Source organism: Diorhabda carinulata, chromosome 1 (genome assembly GCF_026250575.1).
Source record: "Diorhabda carinulata isolate Delta chromosome 1, icDioCari1.1, whole genome shotgun sequence".
NCBI classification, from domain to species: Eukaryota; Metazoa; Arthropoda; class Insecta; order Coleoptera; family Chrysomelidae; genus Diorhabda; species Diorhabda carinulata.
The window spans coordinates 13478506-13497869 of NC_079460.1; the positions used below are offsets into that span (position 1 = coordinate 13478506).

The 19364-nt window shown below is 29.0% G+C and overlaps 1 protein-coding gene across 1 annotated transcript; it reads right to left on the reverse strand.

Annotated features, from left to right (window-relative positions):
* Positions 1-1902: 1902 nt before the first annotated feature.
* On the reverse strand, positions 1903-18964 carry LOC130896101 (lysine-specific demethylase 7B-like). The gene is made up of 13 exons (XM_057803894.1): positions 18743-18964; positions 18603-18688; positions 17824-18244; positions 16997-17285; positions 14462-14607; positions 13881-14082; positions 10779-10988; positions 9378-9634; positions 9086-9285; positions 8685-8763; positions 7482-7642; positions 6783-7003; positions 1903-4045 (listed from the first exon to the last, which is right to left on the reverse strand). The coding sequence occupies exons 1-13, from the start codon at positions 18895-18897 to the stop codon at positions 3836-3838; spliced, it is 2637 nt and encodes an 878-aa protein (XP_057659877.1). The 5' UTR covers positions 18898-18964; the 3' UTR covers positions 1903-3835.
* Positions 18965-19364: the final 400 nt, after the last annotated feature.

The window sequence follows — 19364 nt, forward strand, 5'->3', positions numbered from 1 at the left end:
AAAACATTTCAGTAAATAAAAATGATGACGACCATAATAATAATAATGAACATGACGACGATGATGATGAGACATTTCTCTTAAAAGAATTTCCTGAATCTCAAAAACCTGAAGAAACATATCAACTGCCTAACCATGAAAGATGTACCACCCACACATTGCATTTAATTACCTCTCGTGATATTATTCAGGCAAAATCTCAAAATATTTCATATAAAAAGCTGCATGATGCAGCTATGGCTAAATGCCAAGCAATTTGGAATTTGTGTTCAAGGTCCCCCAAAGCGTCTGAAATATATTGTGAAACTACCGGGAAATCTCCGACAAGTCCATGTCCAACAAGATGGAATTCATATTATAACTGTATTATGGATATTTTAAAAGTTCAGGAAACTTTAAATGAAACCTTAAAAAAACTAGGATTGTCGGTTTTTAAAGAAATTGAATTGCAGTTTCTAATTGAATATACCAACTGTACAAAACCCATAGCAGAAGCTATCAAAAGCTTAGAGGGAGATAAAGAAACATTTTATGGATGCCTGCTACCTGAGTTAATAAGAATACAAAAAATCTTGCATTCATTACAAATGGACAATCCCATATACTGTGGAGTACTGATAGAGACAATAAAAAAAAGCTTAGAAAAGAGGTTTGGAAAATTTCATGATTTGAAGGATCCTAAAGCTAAAGATGCAATTTTGGCATCGGTGTCATATCCTTTTTTTAAATTAAAATGGGTGCCAAAAGGAAATAGAGAACATATAAAGGAATTGTTCCTTGCAGAAGTGAGAAAACTTAAAAATGATCAAAAAGATCTAAATAATACATCCCAATCATCACACAAGAAAGAAAAAAATGAATCCTACTACATGTTCTATGATGATTCGGATTCCTCACTAGCTAGTGATAGTGCAAATGCAAACACCACTATTGACCTGGAATCATTGCAATATTTGAAGGATAATGATGTCAGCCTGCAATCATTAAATAAATATCCTACAGTAAAGATGTTATTCTTGAAATATAATACCTGCTTGCCTAGTTCTGCGCCAGTAGAGGCTTTTTTCTTATGGTGGCATGATTATGAGACCACACAGGAGAAAGATGAGCGACAGTGTATTTGAGCAAATTATTTTATTAAAATCTGTTAAATAAATTTAATTTAAGTAAGTTATCAAAGTAAATTTACCAGCCTGTTAGCTGGCTAAAATAAATAAACTTTTCAACAAAATAAAGATAATTTAAAACTAAAAGTATTTTATTTTAATAAAGCATTTTGTAAATACGTATTTTGCATTTAGTATTTTAAATATAAAATGAAAAACTATTTTGTATTTTGTATTTGAAATAACAAAATACAAAAAGTATTTGCATTTTGCATTTAAATACATTTTATAACCTATTTTGCACATCTCTGATTAATATGAAGACAGAGGCAGCAAATATTAATAAGTTAAGAGTCTCTCGTATTCAGGATTTTTCCACTTTTTCTAGACAAGGGACCTCACGCTCATATGGACAATTATTATAATAGCCTTCCTGTAGTCAACAAATTACTTGTAAAGAGAGCATAAATGGTTGCGAAAGGGAAAAGTGTCCAAATGGAAAGATAAGCGGGAGGTATTGATGATTATCATAAAATTCCATCTAGAAATGATTTAGACGAAAAAATTCCCTTGTCTTAATGTTATAATATGAAAAGTTCCTTTGTCGTCAATGTTCAAGAAACGTAAGAATGCGACAAACATTATGGGGGTGTTCTGCTTGCGAAAATAAGCAACCATTATGCGTTTGAATTTGTTTTCCACTCGTACATATGTTTTTTCACAAATTTCTTTCTCTGTGAGTCGACGTTCTATTTTTGCATGTTTTTTTAAGTTTTCCAAAGAAAATGTACCTTGTTTATTAAAAAAATAATTTTATAATAAGTTTATAAAAACGTCCGTAGTTTTGTTAGTCAACATTTGTTCTTACTACTACATGTCTGCAGTAGCATTCGTGCGTCCCTTTACACACAAATTTTCAATATTTAGGTACATGAATTTAATAGCAGATAGTCGATTTTTTGCCGTAAAAACAATCAAAATTTCTGTTCAAGATGCTGACTTATTTTCACCCAAAAAATTATTTTTCAAAAAAAAAAATAGGTGATGTACTGAGTAGATTCAAAATCATCTGTATAATAATTGCCCATGATTGTGTTAAACAAATTATTTTCTTTGACTTTTTTACACTATTTTAATAATTTGATAGATCTCTGTTGATTTAATTCAATTCGACGATTTATCAAATGTATTTTACTAGAATTGTTACATTTCTGCAACAATAAGATAATAATACAAATTAATTGAAAAATGTGATCTACCAAATTATAAAATTTTTTAAATAGTATAAGAAAATCATTTCTAGAATATTTTCTTCCGATATTTAAAAATTGGAAAAATATAACGTAATAGCTCTAAAAAACCACCCTGTATTTATATGAGATGGGGTGAGTGGTGGAATGAAATGAATTATCCTAATATTACTCTTAAAATGTGATTTCCACAATCAAAACCGTTTAGCAGATATTTGGAAAAATATATTCTATTCACAATTTTACTCTCCTTCATTATTACATTATGAAAAAGTACCCTTATTTTTTGGATGTACTATCAGCTCTAGAAATTAATATGCATACAATTACCTTGCATCAAGAAACTTCATAAATCAGACCAGTTTATGATAACATAAATAACACCAAGAATATTCAGATATACATTAAAGATTTACACAAAGTTTAGTAGTAACATAGTTTTTTCGAGTTTTAAGTTTTTGTACTAGATTTTAACCTATCAATACATACATAAAATGTATCTAACTTTTGTTTTATGACTTAGCATATGTTCATAAATTCGTATAACTGTTTGTAAATTATATTTTCGATCGATTTGTACATGTCTGAGCCACTGTGTGGTAGTTGGTGAAATTATATAAATAAACAAGATACACATACACCGGTATGTTGAATTGTCGGTTCAAATTTGACATGCCACTCGCATGATGTCACACTGGAATCGAAATTTTTTTTGGCCATAAATATTACATTACAGTTAACGGTTTTTTATGTGTTGTGATATTTTAATATAAGATCATAATGTCGGGTTGTACCGTAGCTACATGCAAAAACACTAAGAATCGGGTATTAAATACTTCGAATATCCAAAAAAAAAGACTTGGCGAAGCAGTTAGCCTGTCATCAAGAGAATAAAATTAACTAAAAATATGGTATATAAATGTCGTAAATTATCAAATAACACACGGATTTTGAAAGTTAGATTATATAATTCCTATTTTTGCCCAATAATTAAATCCATTTTGTGTTGTTGTCGATTCTCTTGTAAAATTATAAATAAAACCGGTTTCATTTTATTCCATTCATTTCGAAGAGGATAGCTCCATATAATGCAAAGTATCTACGATTAAAACATTGTTTATTTATCCAAATACAATTCGCTTAATGAAGAAATAAATAAAATATACCCATAATATATTCAATATTATAATATTATTGAATCGAATTATTCCATAATTTTGTTAATCATATTTTAAATAGTCGCTTATTTCACAGAATAGGGAAGAAATTATATTCCTGGGGAACTGTATCAAGAATTTAACTATTAAATTCAATAACCATATTTATGTTTAAGACATGTCTTTGTATCAGTGTCGTTACATTGTGCGGGAGAGATCGCGATTGTCTGCGTATTAGCATACCGGAGTATGTGTATTGTCTAGATAAATGAAAACAGGAGTACCTTATAAACAATCAACCAATAATAAACTATAAATTAAATTAGTGAATCATTTTGTGAATCTTCAATATTTTACCTAATCGCTGTTTAACAGTCTTCATACCCTTTCGAGGTTTAGGTGTTATACCACTACTAGATGGGATGACGGGATTCGACATTGATGTACTAGGTATTGCGGTGGCACTAGAGGATGGACTGCGTATATCTAATTTTGGTTTAATTTTCCTACGGCGGTACTGCCTTTTAGGAGACTATAAATAGAATATATATTATCTTAATAAACTAGACTAAGTATTAGTAAACTAGTTTAAGTATTTTTTTATATATTTATTTCATGATTATGACTGGTAGTGTGCTTTGCAATACCCGCTTTTTCTGTCCGTCTATATTTCAAATGAGCTATGTGCTCTTTAAACAGGTTATCTAAGTCTGCCCAACATACTTTTTGTCACAATCCTAACAGCTCATTTTATATATAGCACTCTTTCAATTCTGATATTTGATCCTTGGGATTACCCAACAATAGTTTTAATGCAAGACTAGATTTATAAACCAATTTTAAATCTTTTTGTCACTTTGTTAAAAATTCCTTCCAACCTTTTGTATAACCATAATTGGGAAGCAAATTTTACCTTTTTCATATTTTGATTTGATTTTATATTTTGATTAAGTATATTATACAAACGTAATTCTGTTTTGTAGAGCAAAACCAAAAATTTTACCTGCATCAAAAGAAATATAAAGCAACAAAGTTAATGTCGAAAATGAAACCTGAAAACAAACCAGTAAGTAGTCAATTATTTAACAGATGTAATCACAAGTAAATGCCAAGGATCAACAGAAAGTACAGAATAAAATAATTTATTTGTAACTGAAAATAGCAGTTTCGAAAGTAAAGTTTGGAAAGCTATCTTTATCAAATGTATTAATTTTTCATCATTACTGCCATTTTACAAATCTTGGCATTTTAAAACAAGTACAACTATACATTTACACACATCATCATTAATTTAGAATAGAGTTGTTTAAGAATTACACCAATAGCTCAGCTTATGCTGGAGAGCCAAAAATAGGATCTTAGCTATAACCGAGTTAACAGCTTTTTTGTACACTATCTAACAACTTCAATAAAATTTTAAAGCTTTACTTCGAATATTTCTTGGATCGAAAAGAATTGATTTATATCTGGAGCATTATGTATGAGCATTAAGAATATCCAATCTCTGAACTGTAGATTCTAGACCTCAAAATATGATGATTCTGCTCAACGTGCCTTATGCAAATATTGCTAGTTTCCGCGATACTCACTTCCACAACCAATCCATCGATGCGGAAACTGTTCGTTTAAGTATTGACGAACTTGTAAAGAATAATGTGGTGGTGCTCTGTCATGCAAAAACCACATATTTTGTCTTAAAGCGAGAGGTATATCCTCTAGTAATTCGTGTAAATGTTCTTGAAGAAAATCTAAATAAAGAGGTCCATTTAAATTGGTTGGCAGTTCAAAAGGACCAATTAAATACCCACAATCTTGAGGTAATAAATTCTGAACAGGAGTGTAATGATATGGATGCGATTTTTCCCTCTTCAGTATTCTAAAAATAAATGATTGGCTTATACCTGTCTGCAAACTTAATCGGCAAGTACTGATATCTGGATTCTCCGTAACACAAATTAAAATTTCATCTTCTTCATCGGCAGTGATTTTTTTATAGTACCGTGCTCAGTTTTAGATCGTAAAGACCCCGTTTCACCTAAGAGGTTGTAAAGATTTCGGTACAGTTTGTAATTGGGTTGCCTTTGATTTGGGTATAATTGTGAATATCTTTGAGCCGCAGCTGGACCACTATAATTTGACTAAGCAAATACACAAATCATAACGCGCATCTCATTATTGGAAAAATTGTTATGCCTAGGCATTATTTGATAAATAACTATTACACTTGTTAATTACTAAATTGTTAATAAATGGTATACTAATGTATTACTTATTCTTATTATTATCCAATTTTTGCTTCTACACAAATGAATGAAAAGAAAACGAAAAATTAAACCACGGATCATAAAGTGTATTGAAATAAATGGTGGGCATTTTGAGCATTTGCTTTGATGTTTTTTTATTTTATTTACAAATTTGATACTGTTACATATTTAAGGAATAATAACATTTTTTTATGAAAAAATTAAAATTTATTGAACTTTATAGAAGCAAATAACTTGATAACCGATTGAGTCACGAGTCAAAGAAGAGTAACTTTTTTTGTACAATTTAACGCTTTTTAATATTTTTTTATTATTTTAGTTGTAAGTTTAGTCCAAAAAAAGTTTACTTTGATTTAAGTAACACAAACAAGTGTAACTAGCGTCCTCTATTAGCAATGTTAAATTAGAGTGCAAATTATGATTCCTCATGCCAAAAAACGTGAAATTGCCAATTTTCAAAGAGAAATTGTGAAAACAAAAAAATATTGCGGAAATCAAAATTTAAACTTTGAACACCCCGTATCTCGGAAACTAGCAATATATGCATAAGGCATGTTGAGCAGAATCATCATATTTTGAGGTCTAGAATCTATAGTTCAGAGATTGGACATTCTTAATGAATCACCCTGTATACACGAGAAGTTCGTTTGTATACAAAGTGCAAAGTGTTTTTGATTTCTGTCAATTTTTAGACATATTATATATAATATTGGATGCTTTTTATTCAGTTTATTCAAACGAAGTTATTTTTATTAAACTTCACATTACATGATGGCACTTTTTCTAGTTTATTTTTAAAGAATTACGACGTGTATCCAACAATCACTCACTTTAATATGTATATAAATATGGACATTATAATTCAAAACTAAATTATTGATCATTCATGAAGTTCCAATTCATTTTCCTCATTCTCATGACAGATTTGAGGGTTTTAAGATAAAAAATAATTGAAAATATGAAATATGATTAAAACCACATTTATATGCATATATACTATTTTACCTTATTTTTATCAGGTATCTCATGTAACCTTCTGGCTGCTGCAGCTTCAAGAACTTTCTCTACTGATTGTTTCTTAGTACCCTCTCTTGCAGGTCGATTCATTTTCGGCAACAATGGACCAACTCTTGCCTTTGGACTCCACGCCTCGTCAATTTTCGATTTACCTCGGGTCTTAAAAATTTGTACTTCCTCATCATCGGAATTGTCTAAAGATGGATATACTGTCAAACATTAAATATATAACTATAAACGTCCTAGTATCTGTTTAAATTATGAATTATAATTATTTTACTTCAACTATTTAACAGTGTATTGTTGAGTAGAGTGTCATTTGGTAATATTTTAAACATTGCTAGTATTTTTGGTTTCAGATGATCGTGAAATGAAAAACAGTTCTCTTCTATGAGCTTTCCTTTTTGAAAAAAAGCATATATTGTAACTAAGGAAAACGTCTAATCAAGTGCAATTAAAAACTGCTCCACCTGGTACTAATCGCAAAGATTTGCCTTGATGTTATGATTCAAAAGTTATTCTGCTCTAGATACAAATTATTTGTAGTTTTTTTTTAATAAACAGTATGCAATCTATCTTTAGACTTGCTCATTCGTATGTTAACGTTATAGCCAAACGCCTAGTCCAACATTAGCAAATATTCTTATAACACAGACCATCAAGTTAAGGAGCTAAAATTTGACTTACCATAATCATCATCTTGATGAACATTATTAACATTTTCTTCAATAGGACTTTGTACATATCTTTTTCTTTGGGTTTTGTTTGGTGACCAATTTTGACTAATAGAGAGCATACCAGCTATTGCTTCTTGTGTAGAAGGCGACGTTCCACCCTCAGGAGTTATACTAAATTATAATATACTGATAAGGTATTATTATATGAGTTTATCTAAATAAAATATGTAATTATTTTTATGAATAAGGATGAAAATCTGAGGATTTAAAGGAAAATATGATAATAAAATAAGAAGTAGTGGTGATATTACTGATATTTGAATAAGGAGGTTCAAAGCAATTATTGAAAAATGCATAGTGAGAAAATTAAAATGTGGTATTTGTTATGACAAACAAAATAAAGTAGTGTACATGTATACAATAGGGAAAGTAAATTTTATATAATTCCGAATATTTTAATATATATATATATATATATATATATATATATATATATATATATATATATATATGATAAAATAATAGAAGACAGACATACAATAACATACAAATATGAGCAAAAAAAATAAAGACTTGACTTTGGAGAGCAAAAGTATCAAAAAGGAAGTAAATGACAAATAATCATAAGACATAAAAATTATGTAACACCAAATACTGGATTATAATACATAGACAACAATAGCTGCTCAAACAGAATATACATAAAGCTGAAAATTAAAAGATAAGATATGCATATAGATGAAGATTGAAATATATATAAATGGTGTCAAAGTACTACACTATGTATAATCAAGGGTTTGGCGCAAATATATAGTGATGGAAAAATGTTATCTACAGATAACAAATAGGAACATTATCGTGGGTCTTGTTTATCTTGTCTGCTTATGAAGAAATGAGAAACAAGTAGCCAGACTACCACCAGTCACAAACTAAATTTAGAAAACGTTAGCTAATAGGAATTATTCACGTTTGTTGATGTACATACAAAACACATTTTTCTTAGAAACCACCAAAAAGTACCAAGAATGATTAATTCAAAAAATCAATTAGATTACTTGCAACGATCCATTTAATTGATTCATCTTAAATGTATTGCAATTTTTACAACAAATAAAATGTTTCATATATAGATTTTCAGTAATTTTTGAATAAAGTAGGAAACTAAGTCTAAATAAAGTATCAGTTGGTGAATCTTAAAAAAAATGTAACTTACGGTACCGACAAGGCAGATGCTTGTATTAGAGATTCGATTCCATTTGATCCTTCTCCTGGGGGCGTTTTTACTTTCTTAGCTACAAAATAAAATGAAAAAATATGTAGTTATTACAAGCATTCGAAAATTCTATAAAAATCCTGTCACTAAACAAACAAATTATATCCAATTTCAAATAAGAGATGTATCATCTGATATAGAGAGCTTTTGTCAGTGTTGTGTAGTGGTAGTGTAAACAGTGTGCTCAGTAGAGTAACTAACTACCTTTTATAATGAAAAATAACAATACTTCAGCTGCAAATAATTGGAACAGCTAAATTTAGCTTCTGTTGTCTACATTATAAAAATTACATTACTCCAATGGAGACTAATCAGGTATGAGGAAAAATCACAGTACTCACCAGGTACACGTGCCTTTCCACTTGATTTCTTACGCTTTTTTTGAGGGGATTCGTCTATCATAAAGTTAAAACAGTCTTCATCTCTATCACTATCATCTCGAAAGTCATAAATATCTTGGGAATTGCTTCCCAATTCATCTCTGAACACATAGTCTGTTGGTGGTGCATTTGGAATTTGTGGTGGTAAAATATCTTTCGATCTAAAATATACAATTAGAATAATTACAAAAAAGCAAATTATTTTGGTATTCCACAAACTTTGTATTTTTACTGAAAATCTCATTATAGTTACCCTAATTTAATTTTCATTACTGTTCCACCTCTATGAATAGCTACAGTTTCTTGAGGTCTATCAAATGGCATATTTAACCATTGAGGGGTACCTAGGCTTCTAGTTTCATCAATTACCGAAGGCTGCGATTCCGCAGCTGTCACTGACCGTTCGTAAGGATACATAGCAGGTTTCGGGAGCGTAAGTTTTAAAGGCGATTGATGAGAGTATTTTACAGGACTAGCTGGAGGTGGAGGTAGTTCATGGAGTGGCATAAACTGCAAAGTATAGTACAAATATTTAAACTATGAACATGTGTATCATGAATTACTTTCCCAACTACAAAAATGCCTATTTTCAGAAACATCTCTCCATGATATATGATTAATGTGTTATTTAAATAACCTTAGTGTAATCTATGCATATCTTTTCAATTTTGACAAAAGAAATTCTAAAAAATTTAACATTATTGGTAACGACGTAACTTGACCTATAAAAATTTAATGTAATTCGTAACTACCTAATGCGAGGTGATTGAAGGATCGTCACTCACATATTTAATAATGCTTACACTATATCCTACGATTACTGACTTCTGACAACACGTTGGTCAGTGAGTACATATATAGCAATGTCACTGTAGACATCATATATTTATACAAATATTAATGTTATTATTTATAAGATGAACGTTATATAGATACAAGTATTAAATTATTATGTTGTTATATTGTAATGGTGCGTGTGTTTTTATTGAGTCGAAATGCACGTTTATTGATTTATTGTGGCCTAAAGTTAACCTTACTGTTTTTAACGACTTTCCCGTGTATTAACCATCATAATGATTCGACGATTAAACAAATTACACATTTACGTTCGTTGTCATTTTAAAAGTTGACGATCACGTTAATAAATTGGTAGGCAGAGACTTAGTTCCGATTTATATATACATATGTCTTGTCTTTTCTAAAAATAGCCTTTATATATTATATTTTTATTCTAAATTTTCTGTATATAATTGATCATTATAATGAATAAATGAAAATATGGCATCTACCGAATTTGATTTCAATTTCAACCAATAAACGTTTTTTTTAATAATGGTGGATACAAAGCGGAATTAGATGAAAAATTCCAATCAAAAAGATTATCATATACCAAACTTAGTAGTATCTATGTTCTAAGTGAAATAAATTAAATATTCAAATGTTTAATTTATTTGTATCTTTAGCAAGGATAATTAACTGCAAGCAATCTGAATTCTTAAAGAATGTATGTAGAAAAGTTTTTTTTGTCATTTGAAATAAAAGTATATACTATTCACTTCACCTGATTCCTTTGGTTTGTTTAAAATTTAACACCAATTTTTTTCTTATATATTCTTAAGATGAATTCTATATTATAATTTTGCTCAATACTTACATCTTGGGACGTGGATTTCGGTAACAATGAATAGTCAACAAAGTCTTTATTCACTGGTTTTTTCCTTTTCCTTTTGGATTCTCTTTCAGGCTTTGGAGGATTCAATTGAATTATATATCTTTCAGCATGTCGAATTTCTTTACCTATATCTTTCAAAAGTTTTGGAATATTCACCGTAATTGGAAGTTGTTCTCTTACAGACATGTTGTACTAAAAATATGATAAGCTTAATTATTATTGAAATGGTTTAAAAGTGCTTAGCAATGTCCATAACAAATTATATTAGGTTATATGAATTGTAAAGAAGTCTTTGCTAGCTATATTATGAGCGGTTCCTTATTGGGAACGTGATATATATATATATATATATATATATATATATATATATATATATATATATATATATATATATATATATATATCTATATCAATTTTTTCAATTTTAAAATTAGTTCTTTTATGGTTTTTAAAAGAAAGATAAGTTTTGACATTTCGACGTTTCTTTAAGTCAAATCTTTATCAAATCAAATCTTTATATGTATATATATATATTCCAGATTTTTTGATAAAATAAACAAGTTTAAAGCTGAAGCTTTAGTGTATTTATATAAAAGTCAATTATATTTGCAAAGTAGGGCGGCCTGAGATTATAAAACATTTTCAAATCTCTTCACTATGGAAAGGTTTCCTTAGATGTATAGTGCATAATAAATAAAATAAATAAAAATTATTGGATAACACATTATAATTAGTTTTGAGATCATTATCTAATCAATCCAGAACAAATATTAAATATAGATGTATCCATTTCATTACAGAAAATATAACATAAATTCTCGGTGAAGGAACATAAACAAAGATTGAATTAAAACTATATGAAGATGATGCCCAACTCTCATAGCTAAAATATAGAAAGAAATTGAAAAATTTACAATTTTTGCAAATACTCAGTTGCCTTGCACGATCGGAATATATGCTTTAAATGTAGTGGTAGGCTATAATACTTCTAATATTTGAGGATAATAACATTGAAAAAATGTCATACAAAGAAAAGTGTCATTTTTTAAATCTGTATAGTATTAGAAAATGTGGTTTTGACATTTTTTGATCCACCCTATCGTGCAATGCACTTTTATATATATTTATATATAACAAAAGTATAAAAGTAGAAATAACTTCATTCACGTGCATGTAATTAACATTAATGTAGAACAAACACTTTTGATTAAATAACTCATTCATTTCTAGTTTGCTTATTTTGGCTGTGGGTTAGAAAGATTCTCTCTTAACCAATTCTTAACGAAGGGGAGTTTTCGGTTGAATTGTCTGTTGCAGTTGGCAGCGCTCCCGTCTGGCTATCTGATTGCAACTGAACAATAGTACAATGCGCCTGTACAGTGTTGTCTGTTCAGTTTTTTTACCAAGTGCTTTTTGAGTAGTGAAATTGAGATTACCAGACTTCAGAGTACTGTTCCCTTTCCATTGTTGGTCAAGGTACATAAATTCATATGTCTTCTCCACTTGTGGTCTAAAATATTTGTTTCCCTACACTGCACAAACAAGTTGTTGCAAAGGAAAGACATATCTCTACACACTGCATTCAAAAGTCTAAGCACTTTAAGCAAGATACCCCAAAACAGGCGTAAAGAGTAAAGACGACTTTGGATTCGGAAAAATCAGAAAATGAAGGGTGCTTCATTACAGTGAAAGATTTTCAATCGGAATATTTTTGTGTGTATAACAGACTGATTGCTGAAATGACGACTAGGTCTAAAGCATATGAGGAAATTGCCAAAAAGTTATATTTAACTACATTGGCAAATTGTGTAAGACTTTGGCCCAAAGTTTAATCAAGATGTGAACTGTTGAAAGAAATTGGCAAATTTAAATTTCAGATGATGGATCTCATTGAGGACATTGAATCAGCTTCACATTTAAATATTCTAAAAGCTATACATGATTATCAAGTAGAAGAGGCGTACCCAAATATCGACATAAGTTTGAATATATTTCTCACTATGCCAATGAACGTCGCAAGCTGTGAATGTAGTTCATCAACAACCAACTCTGTTCACAAACAGGCCAAACACGCCTCAAAAGTTTGACGATTCTGTCAAAAAAGTATAAAGCTGCTTCAAAACTGAACTTTGGTGACATTAGCTCACGAATCAAAGCTAGGAAAATAAGTTTTTAGTTACATTTTGTGCCAATACATTACTAATAACAAACTGCTATTGAAATTTAAATTTTTTCTACTATTGTCCATTATTCACTATATTATATACAATTCAATTATTTATGAAGCTTTTATTTATTTTTGTGTTATTTTTGTTCTTAATGTACATACAGATCGTGCGCTCAAGGGTCAGCTTCGACGCTGCACTACAGTATAAGTGCCAACTGCCAACACATTAAAAATGATTAAACACTGTCGTACTAGTTCAAACTATACATATTATTATAAGTACATCTCGCTAGAGATTATGCCGCAGAGGGCTTTCAGTTATATCTCTATATTTTCGTAAATTATTTTACTTTTTTAAGACTTAAATAGTCGTTCGTCTTGGCGGAACATTGAATCTTCAATCGCAGCTATGCTACCTAAAAATTTCTATGAGATATTTAAATGAAACTTGCTAAAGAATGCAAAACATAGCATTTTTCATCTAAAATTACAAAAATGTTCCGAACCCCCTCTTTCAGGGCGTCATATAATCTAGCTACGTCCCTGTAATGTACTCACACCTTCATCCAAATATATGAACATTCTTATATGAAACTGAAATTATGAGGAATACAACAAAAATCTTTCCAATTTAATGCTCTATCCATTAATGAAAACTATTTGTCATGTATATTAAGAGTTTATCACTTCTTACAGTTCCCTCGAGATAATTGCATTTTAATAAATTCAATAACAATAACTATTATCAATATGTTTACAATAATTATTGTCAAGATACAATTCCTAAAAAACATTACTCAGTAATTTTTTTATCTTTCAATACTGAAATAATTATATTCATTAAAATATTTTATGAGACAGATAAAACCTTTCAACCAGACATTCATGTAACAATAAAAATATACTGCAATACTTACATCTTTTTCTGTATTCCAATGCTTAAGACTTTGTAATAATGCTTTCATTCCTGCCAAAAAGTATTCAGGACACCTACTTTCATGCATATTTATTCCAACAAGTTGTTCCAATAAATAAACAGCTGCAAACCAGTTTATCATTTCAAAATTTGGATATAGAAATTTGTGTTCTGTCTTGATTTTCTTTTCTATTTCATAAACACTGCAAACATAAAAAATGTTTACGTAGTCAATAATTGTAACTTGTATACTAATTAAGATGTGTTTGATGTTCAATAAAATAGGTACAACTTAAATGTCATGTTGGAATTAAAAAAAAAATATAAATAATTTGGATAACTTTATATACTTGGAGAAAATTATTATAATCGAAAATGTTCTTGATGAGACTTATGATTATTTATTAATCAGACCCAGACTCAATATAAGAATCCAACAAGGAGCTAATGATATTTCATATACGGATTCTAAAAAAAATCTCATTTCACCATTTAGAATTCAGATTGATTGGAAATATTAGAATTTAGAAAGGAAATACTTTGAAAGCAAATTTGATCAGACGAATATACTTTAATATTTACCTTAACTGCATTCCTATATTAAGAGAATGTAGGAAATTTCCTCCAAAAACTATAGAATCAACTGGAGTGTAGACTGCGTGGATCCATCCTGTTGGAATAAGCATTGTTTGACCTTGTTTTATTACACACTTAATACACTGATCAACCTAAAAAAACAGCTGATAACGATCTTTCAATAAGGGTAAAACAGAATATAAATTCTTTTAAATTCCTTCGACTTCTTACTTTTTAGACATTTTTATATGTTTTTCATAATTTTAGCTCTCTTTTGGAAGAGTATTAGTTTCAAAAAATAAGTAAAAATTGACAGTCTTTATAAAAATATATTTTGGTAAAAACCGAAATAGTTGGAAAATTCAATGTTTCCCTTGTTTGCAAACTAATTTTCTATCAAAAGACCTTAAATTCTAGACGACTTATCAATAATTTTTTTTAAAATTATATTTTGTATTGTGAAATATTCATGACTTAATTCCAAGTTTTTATATGGAGATATTTATACTAAATAATGTAGGTTTAGTTGTACAGTTTTATGGATTTTTCACAAATTTTCTGGGACAAATCAATTTTTATTTTCTAAAGGGCATTATACTAAAAAATGTATTTATTTCTTTAAGAATTTGAGAGGTTGCTGTAACCTCCAAGTTTTTTTTATAGAAAGTTGGTAATTTTTGCATTTGAAAACTTTCAATTGCAAATCAAAATATACGGTTTTTATTTTTTTACAGACAATTTATGAAACTTTTTTAGAGTAAGAAGTGCTCAAATGTCTTCATCTTGTTGCTGAAAATATCCTAATTGATAATAAACAGTATTTCAAACATTTTGTAGCCAATATAAAATTTTATCTCACTAGTTAATAAGCCACATATCTTATCAAACCGGCTACTTGGATGTTTTTCTTAATAAATGAACTGAATATGATTGATTGGACAGCAGGTATTTGTTTCAAATTTCAACAAGTAAATAAAAAACAAAAAAATTGCTCGGTTGTTTCCTGGTCATCTAATTAATCGAAGTACAATTAACAAAATTTAAGCTCTATATTTAATTTAGAGCGTGCAGCGGATGTTCTGCAAAAACAGGCGACAAAGATACAATTCTATTACTCTGGATAGACATTCATGGTGTCAGTCGCACAAATTTTTAAAAGATGGCAAAAGTCATCCAGATGCTTAATCTATACAAGATTAGCAAATATGGTGCGTGTGAGAGAGAGAGAGAGAGAGAAATGCTTATTGTTAAAAAATTCTTAACAATTTGTAGACAAAAGCTCGTAAAAACAAACACAAATAAAATAAAATCAAAATATAAATTATACACAAGAATACTACAATGAATAACGAAATTACAGAATTGCACCATGATTTAAGGTTGATAAGGTTACTAGATACATGAGATCAAGATACCTCCAAGAGAAATTAGTATCGTCTGTAAAAAGACAGATTTTACTACTAATGTCTAGATAGGCAATGTCATTGATAATCAGAAGAAACAAAATATGGCCTAGTACTGAGCCTTAAGGTACTCCACATTCTATTGGCTTGTAAGAAGACATTGACATCAACCCTTACAAGTGGACTTTTGTTGGTAAATTACAAAAAGTTGTTGCAGTGGAGTGATGGTTGTTTAGGCTGGAGTAAACATTTTATATTTAGACAGAAATGATAAAAACATCTTTTTGATCAATCTTTCTATGTGCATTCTGGCAGACTCGAAAACATTTTTATGTAAGTCCATCAGTACCATATAAAGATTTATTTTTGAGATCATTAATTTTACTGAGAAAGCTATGCAAAACTACGAGCATAAAGAAGAAACTGTGTAAACTCACATTATCATTAGAATATGACAAAACAAATATGGATTCTATTGAATGTTAGCGAATTGTTTTGGATTTTATGCTGTTTTTTCATGAAACTTTTATCTCATACGAACCAATTCCTTCTAAATTTTTTTTTCAAATTTATTAGATTTACCAATTTTTTATTTTTACCTGTAATATATATTGTTATAAACTGCGTTTTTGGTGCAAGGGAGATAAGTGTTAAAATATTGATTGTGTTAAAGTCAACAATCAAAAATGGAACAAGACTTTGAAATTCCCGATGAAATTGCAAAAAAGGTCGAAAGGTCAACAAAATCCAGGGACTCATACAGTAAAGAATCCAATTTTTGAAGTGAATGTCAGAAAATGCTATATAAAACATGTGAGCTATATATTCGATGATACAGAAATGATAAATAATATTAATATTTGCAATTTTCACAAATTATGTGAGAATTTAATTTTTTTTTCAATAGGTTTACTGTAAAAAGGGAAAACAAAAATGTACTTGCCCGTCTTATAATTAAAAGTTTTCAAATATAAAGATAATATGCCTACCCACTTACTAAATGAAAGTAGATTGAGAAAATGAATAAACTTTCTTGTTTTATATTCTATATAAAATAAAAATTGATTTTTATTGGTTTACAGAATTTATTCCAATTAGTTTCCACTCTGATTACAATATATAAGATTTTTGTATTTACCTGATCTCCAAAGAATGTCTCACTTTGGCTAGTAGATGTCATCCACTGTGAATAAAGTGTTAAATTTGCTGGAGTGGGTTTAACAAAATAAAATATTTTTTCACCTTTCAACACATGATACCACACACTGGTTCCACCAAAGTCTATATGAAAATCAGTATAGGAATCTTTTACACTCATTAAACAATATTTTTGAACCTGTGGCTTTCCAGGATAATTTATTGGCCATACATAGTTTGCCCAATCTAAAGCCCGAGCTATACTTGGTGCATCAACTAGCTCCGAGAGGCTACAAATATGAATATATATATATATATATATATATATATATATATATATATATATATATATATATATATATATATATATATATATAGATTAAGAGCGTTTTCATAGTGAGATTGTGAAATTAAACAAAGTGTACTATTTCTAATATATATATTTCAAGCTTTCAAATATTTATGTAATTATCATCGGGAAGTAAAAATATGGTCAAAGTACAATGTAAAAATATGTATATAAGTATAACAATATTAGAATTACTTGAGTTAATTGAGATCTGTGGTGTATTAAATTTTTTTTTATTGTTAATTTAATGAAATTCAAAATTACATGTAACATAAATATGGAGTTTGTCAATTCTTAATGCTCTTCAAATTTTTTTTCAATACATCAAATTTTGGAATAGGTTCTGATAAGGCATTTGAAATGAATGTGTATTTTTATTGATAAGATTATGAATAACATTAAATTTTTATTTTTAATTACATAATCCCACAACTAAAACGTTCATAAACTATTTATCAATGCTAAATATTAATACCTACCCAGTGCCTGAAAACTCCAAACTAACCACATTGAACACTCTGGTACGGTTCAAATTATTAAAATACTCAACAAATTCCCTCAGCTTCATTTTAATATTTGTTTGGCGACAAACATCAATAACGTCAATCTCCATATCACCACCTATAAACGATTCTACATCATAAACACTAAAGTTTTCTGGAGGTACAGTTAAATCTAGTCCATCTTTTGTATCTATGGATATAGGTTTATTAAAGCCATGTGTCTTCAAAAACGTTTCTGTTAGCTGCTGTCCCCTCATATGCATAACTACATCTGTTTCTGGTGTAAAATGTCTAGCACATAGTTCTTTTATGAACACAGGTGTACCAGTTTGGACAGGTTTTGTTGAAGCATTATCATCCCAGTAATCATGTCTATGCCAGTTACAAATAGGTTTATCTAAAAAAACATTATATCAGTTCATCATTTTACATCACAAATTTAATTTTGTTTAAATAAATAATACATCCAAACATTAATGTCAAATTTAGTGTACCTTTTTGAGTGATGCTAATAATAATCATATGCCATATCAATTTCAACATTAAAAGGAATGTCTATAATTTACACAATCTATACAAAGGCATTGTTCATCATATTTATATATACTTTAAATATATATCAAAATTATAATAAACTTTTATAATAATAAACTGAAATAACCTCCTTAGTAGAAAAAAAGAGAGATTTTCCAATTGATTTATTGAATTGAATTGGAGTTATACAATATGATATTCTTTAAAAATGAATTTCTTACTTATAGATGGCCCAAAGGCTGGGACACACCTTGGACAGTGATATTTGTCTATTTCTATTGCTGTATACTCCGAGAAATTACAACAACTGAAACATTAAAAATTATTAACTGTTTAAGAGATAATATATAGTGAAACTTACATGCTATGGAACCAATCTTTACAAGCATCACATTGTATCATGAAAATGTTCGGGTTATAAGGCTGACCACAAAGACAATAAGAATTTTCCATGGTGTAATTACTTGTAGAATAAAGATTTGGCTCTTCGGAAAATGTATGTTGTGCTTTAAACATCTTTGACGTTGTTTTGTTTGTCACTCGCTGCCATACCAACTTTCATTTGAATGTTTATTACTTCTTCTACTTTTTCTTTGGCACAAAAGGTGTAGAAGAATGCTCTGGCTGTTAACTTTTATCCAGCTACATAATTATGAACTTCGATTGAGTTACTATGACTACACTAACACTCAGAAATACACACTATACTGTCTGACACGCACTTTGTTAATAATATCGTCGTCTTCAGAGACCGAAAAGGTGAACTGGAGTGTTTATGTCTACGAACTAAAGGCGATTTTAGATATAGCTGGCTATGTTATTAGCAAACGATCACCTTTAATAAGAAAAGAGATTAAAAGTCATCTAAAAAACGCATACAGATTGACATTCATACATCAAATAGAATCACCACAGAACAATCTGTGACAATCGCAGCTGAGAAATTAAAAATCTGTTTTGTTGACAAAATTTATTTTCTAAAA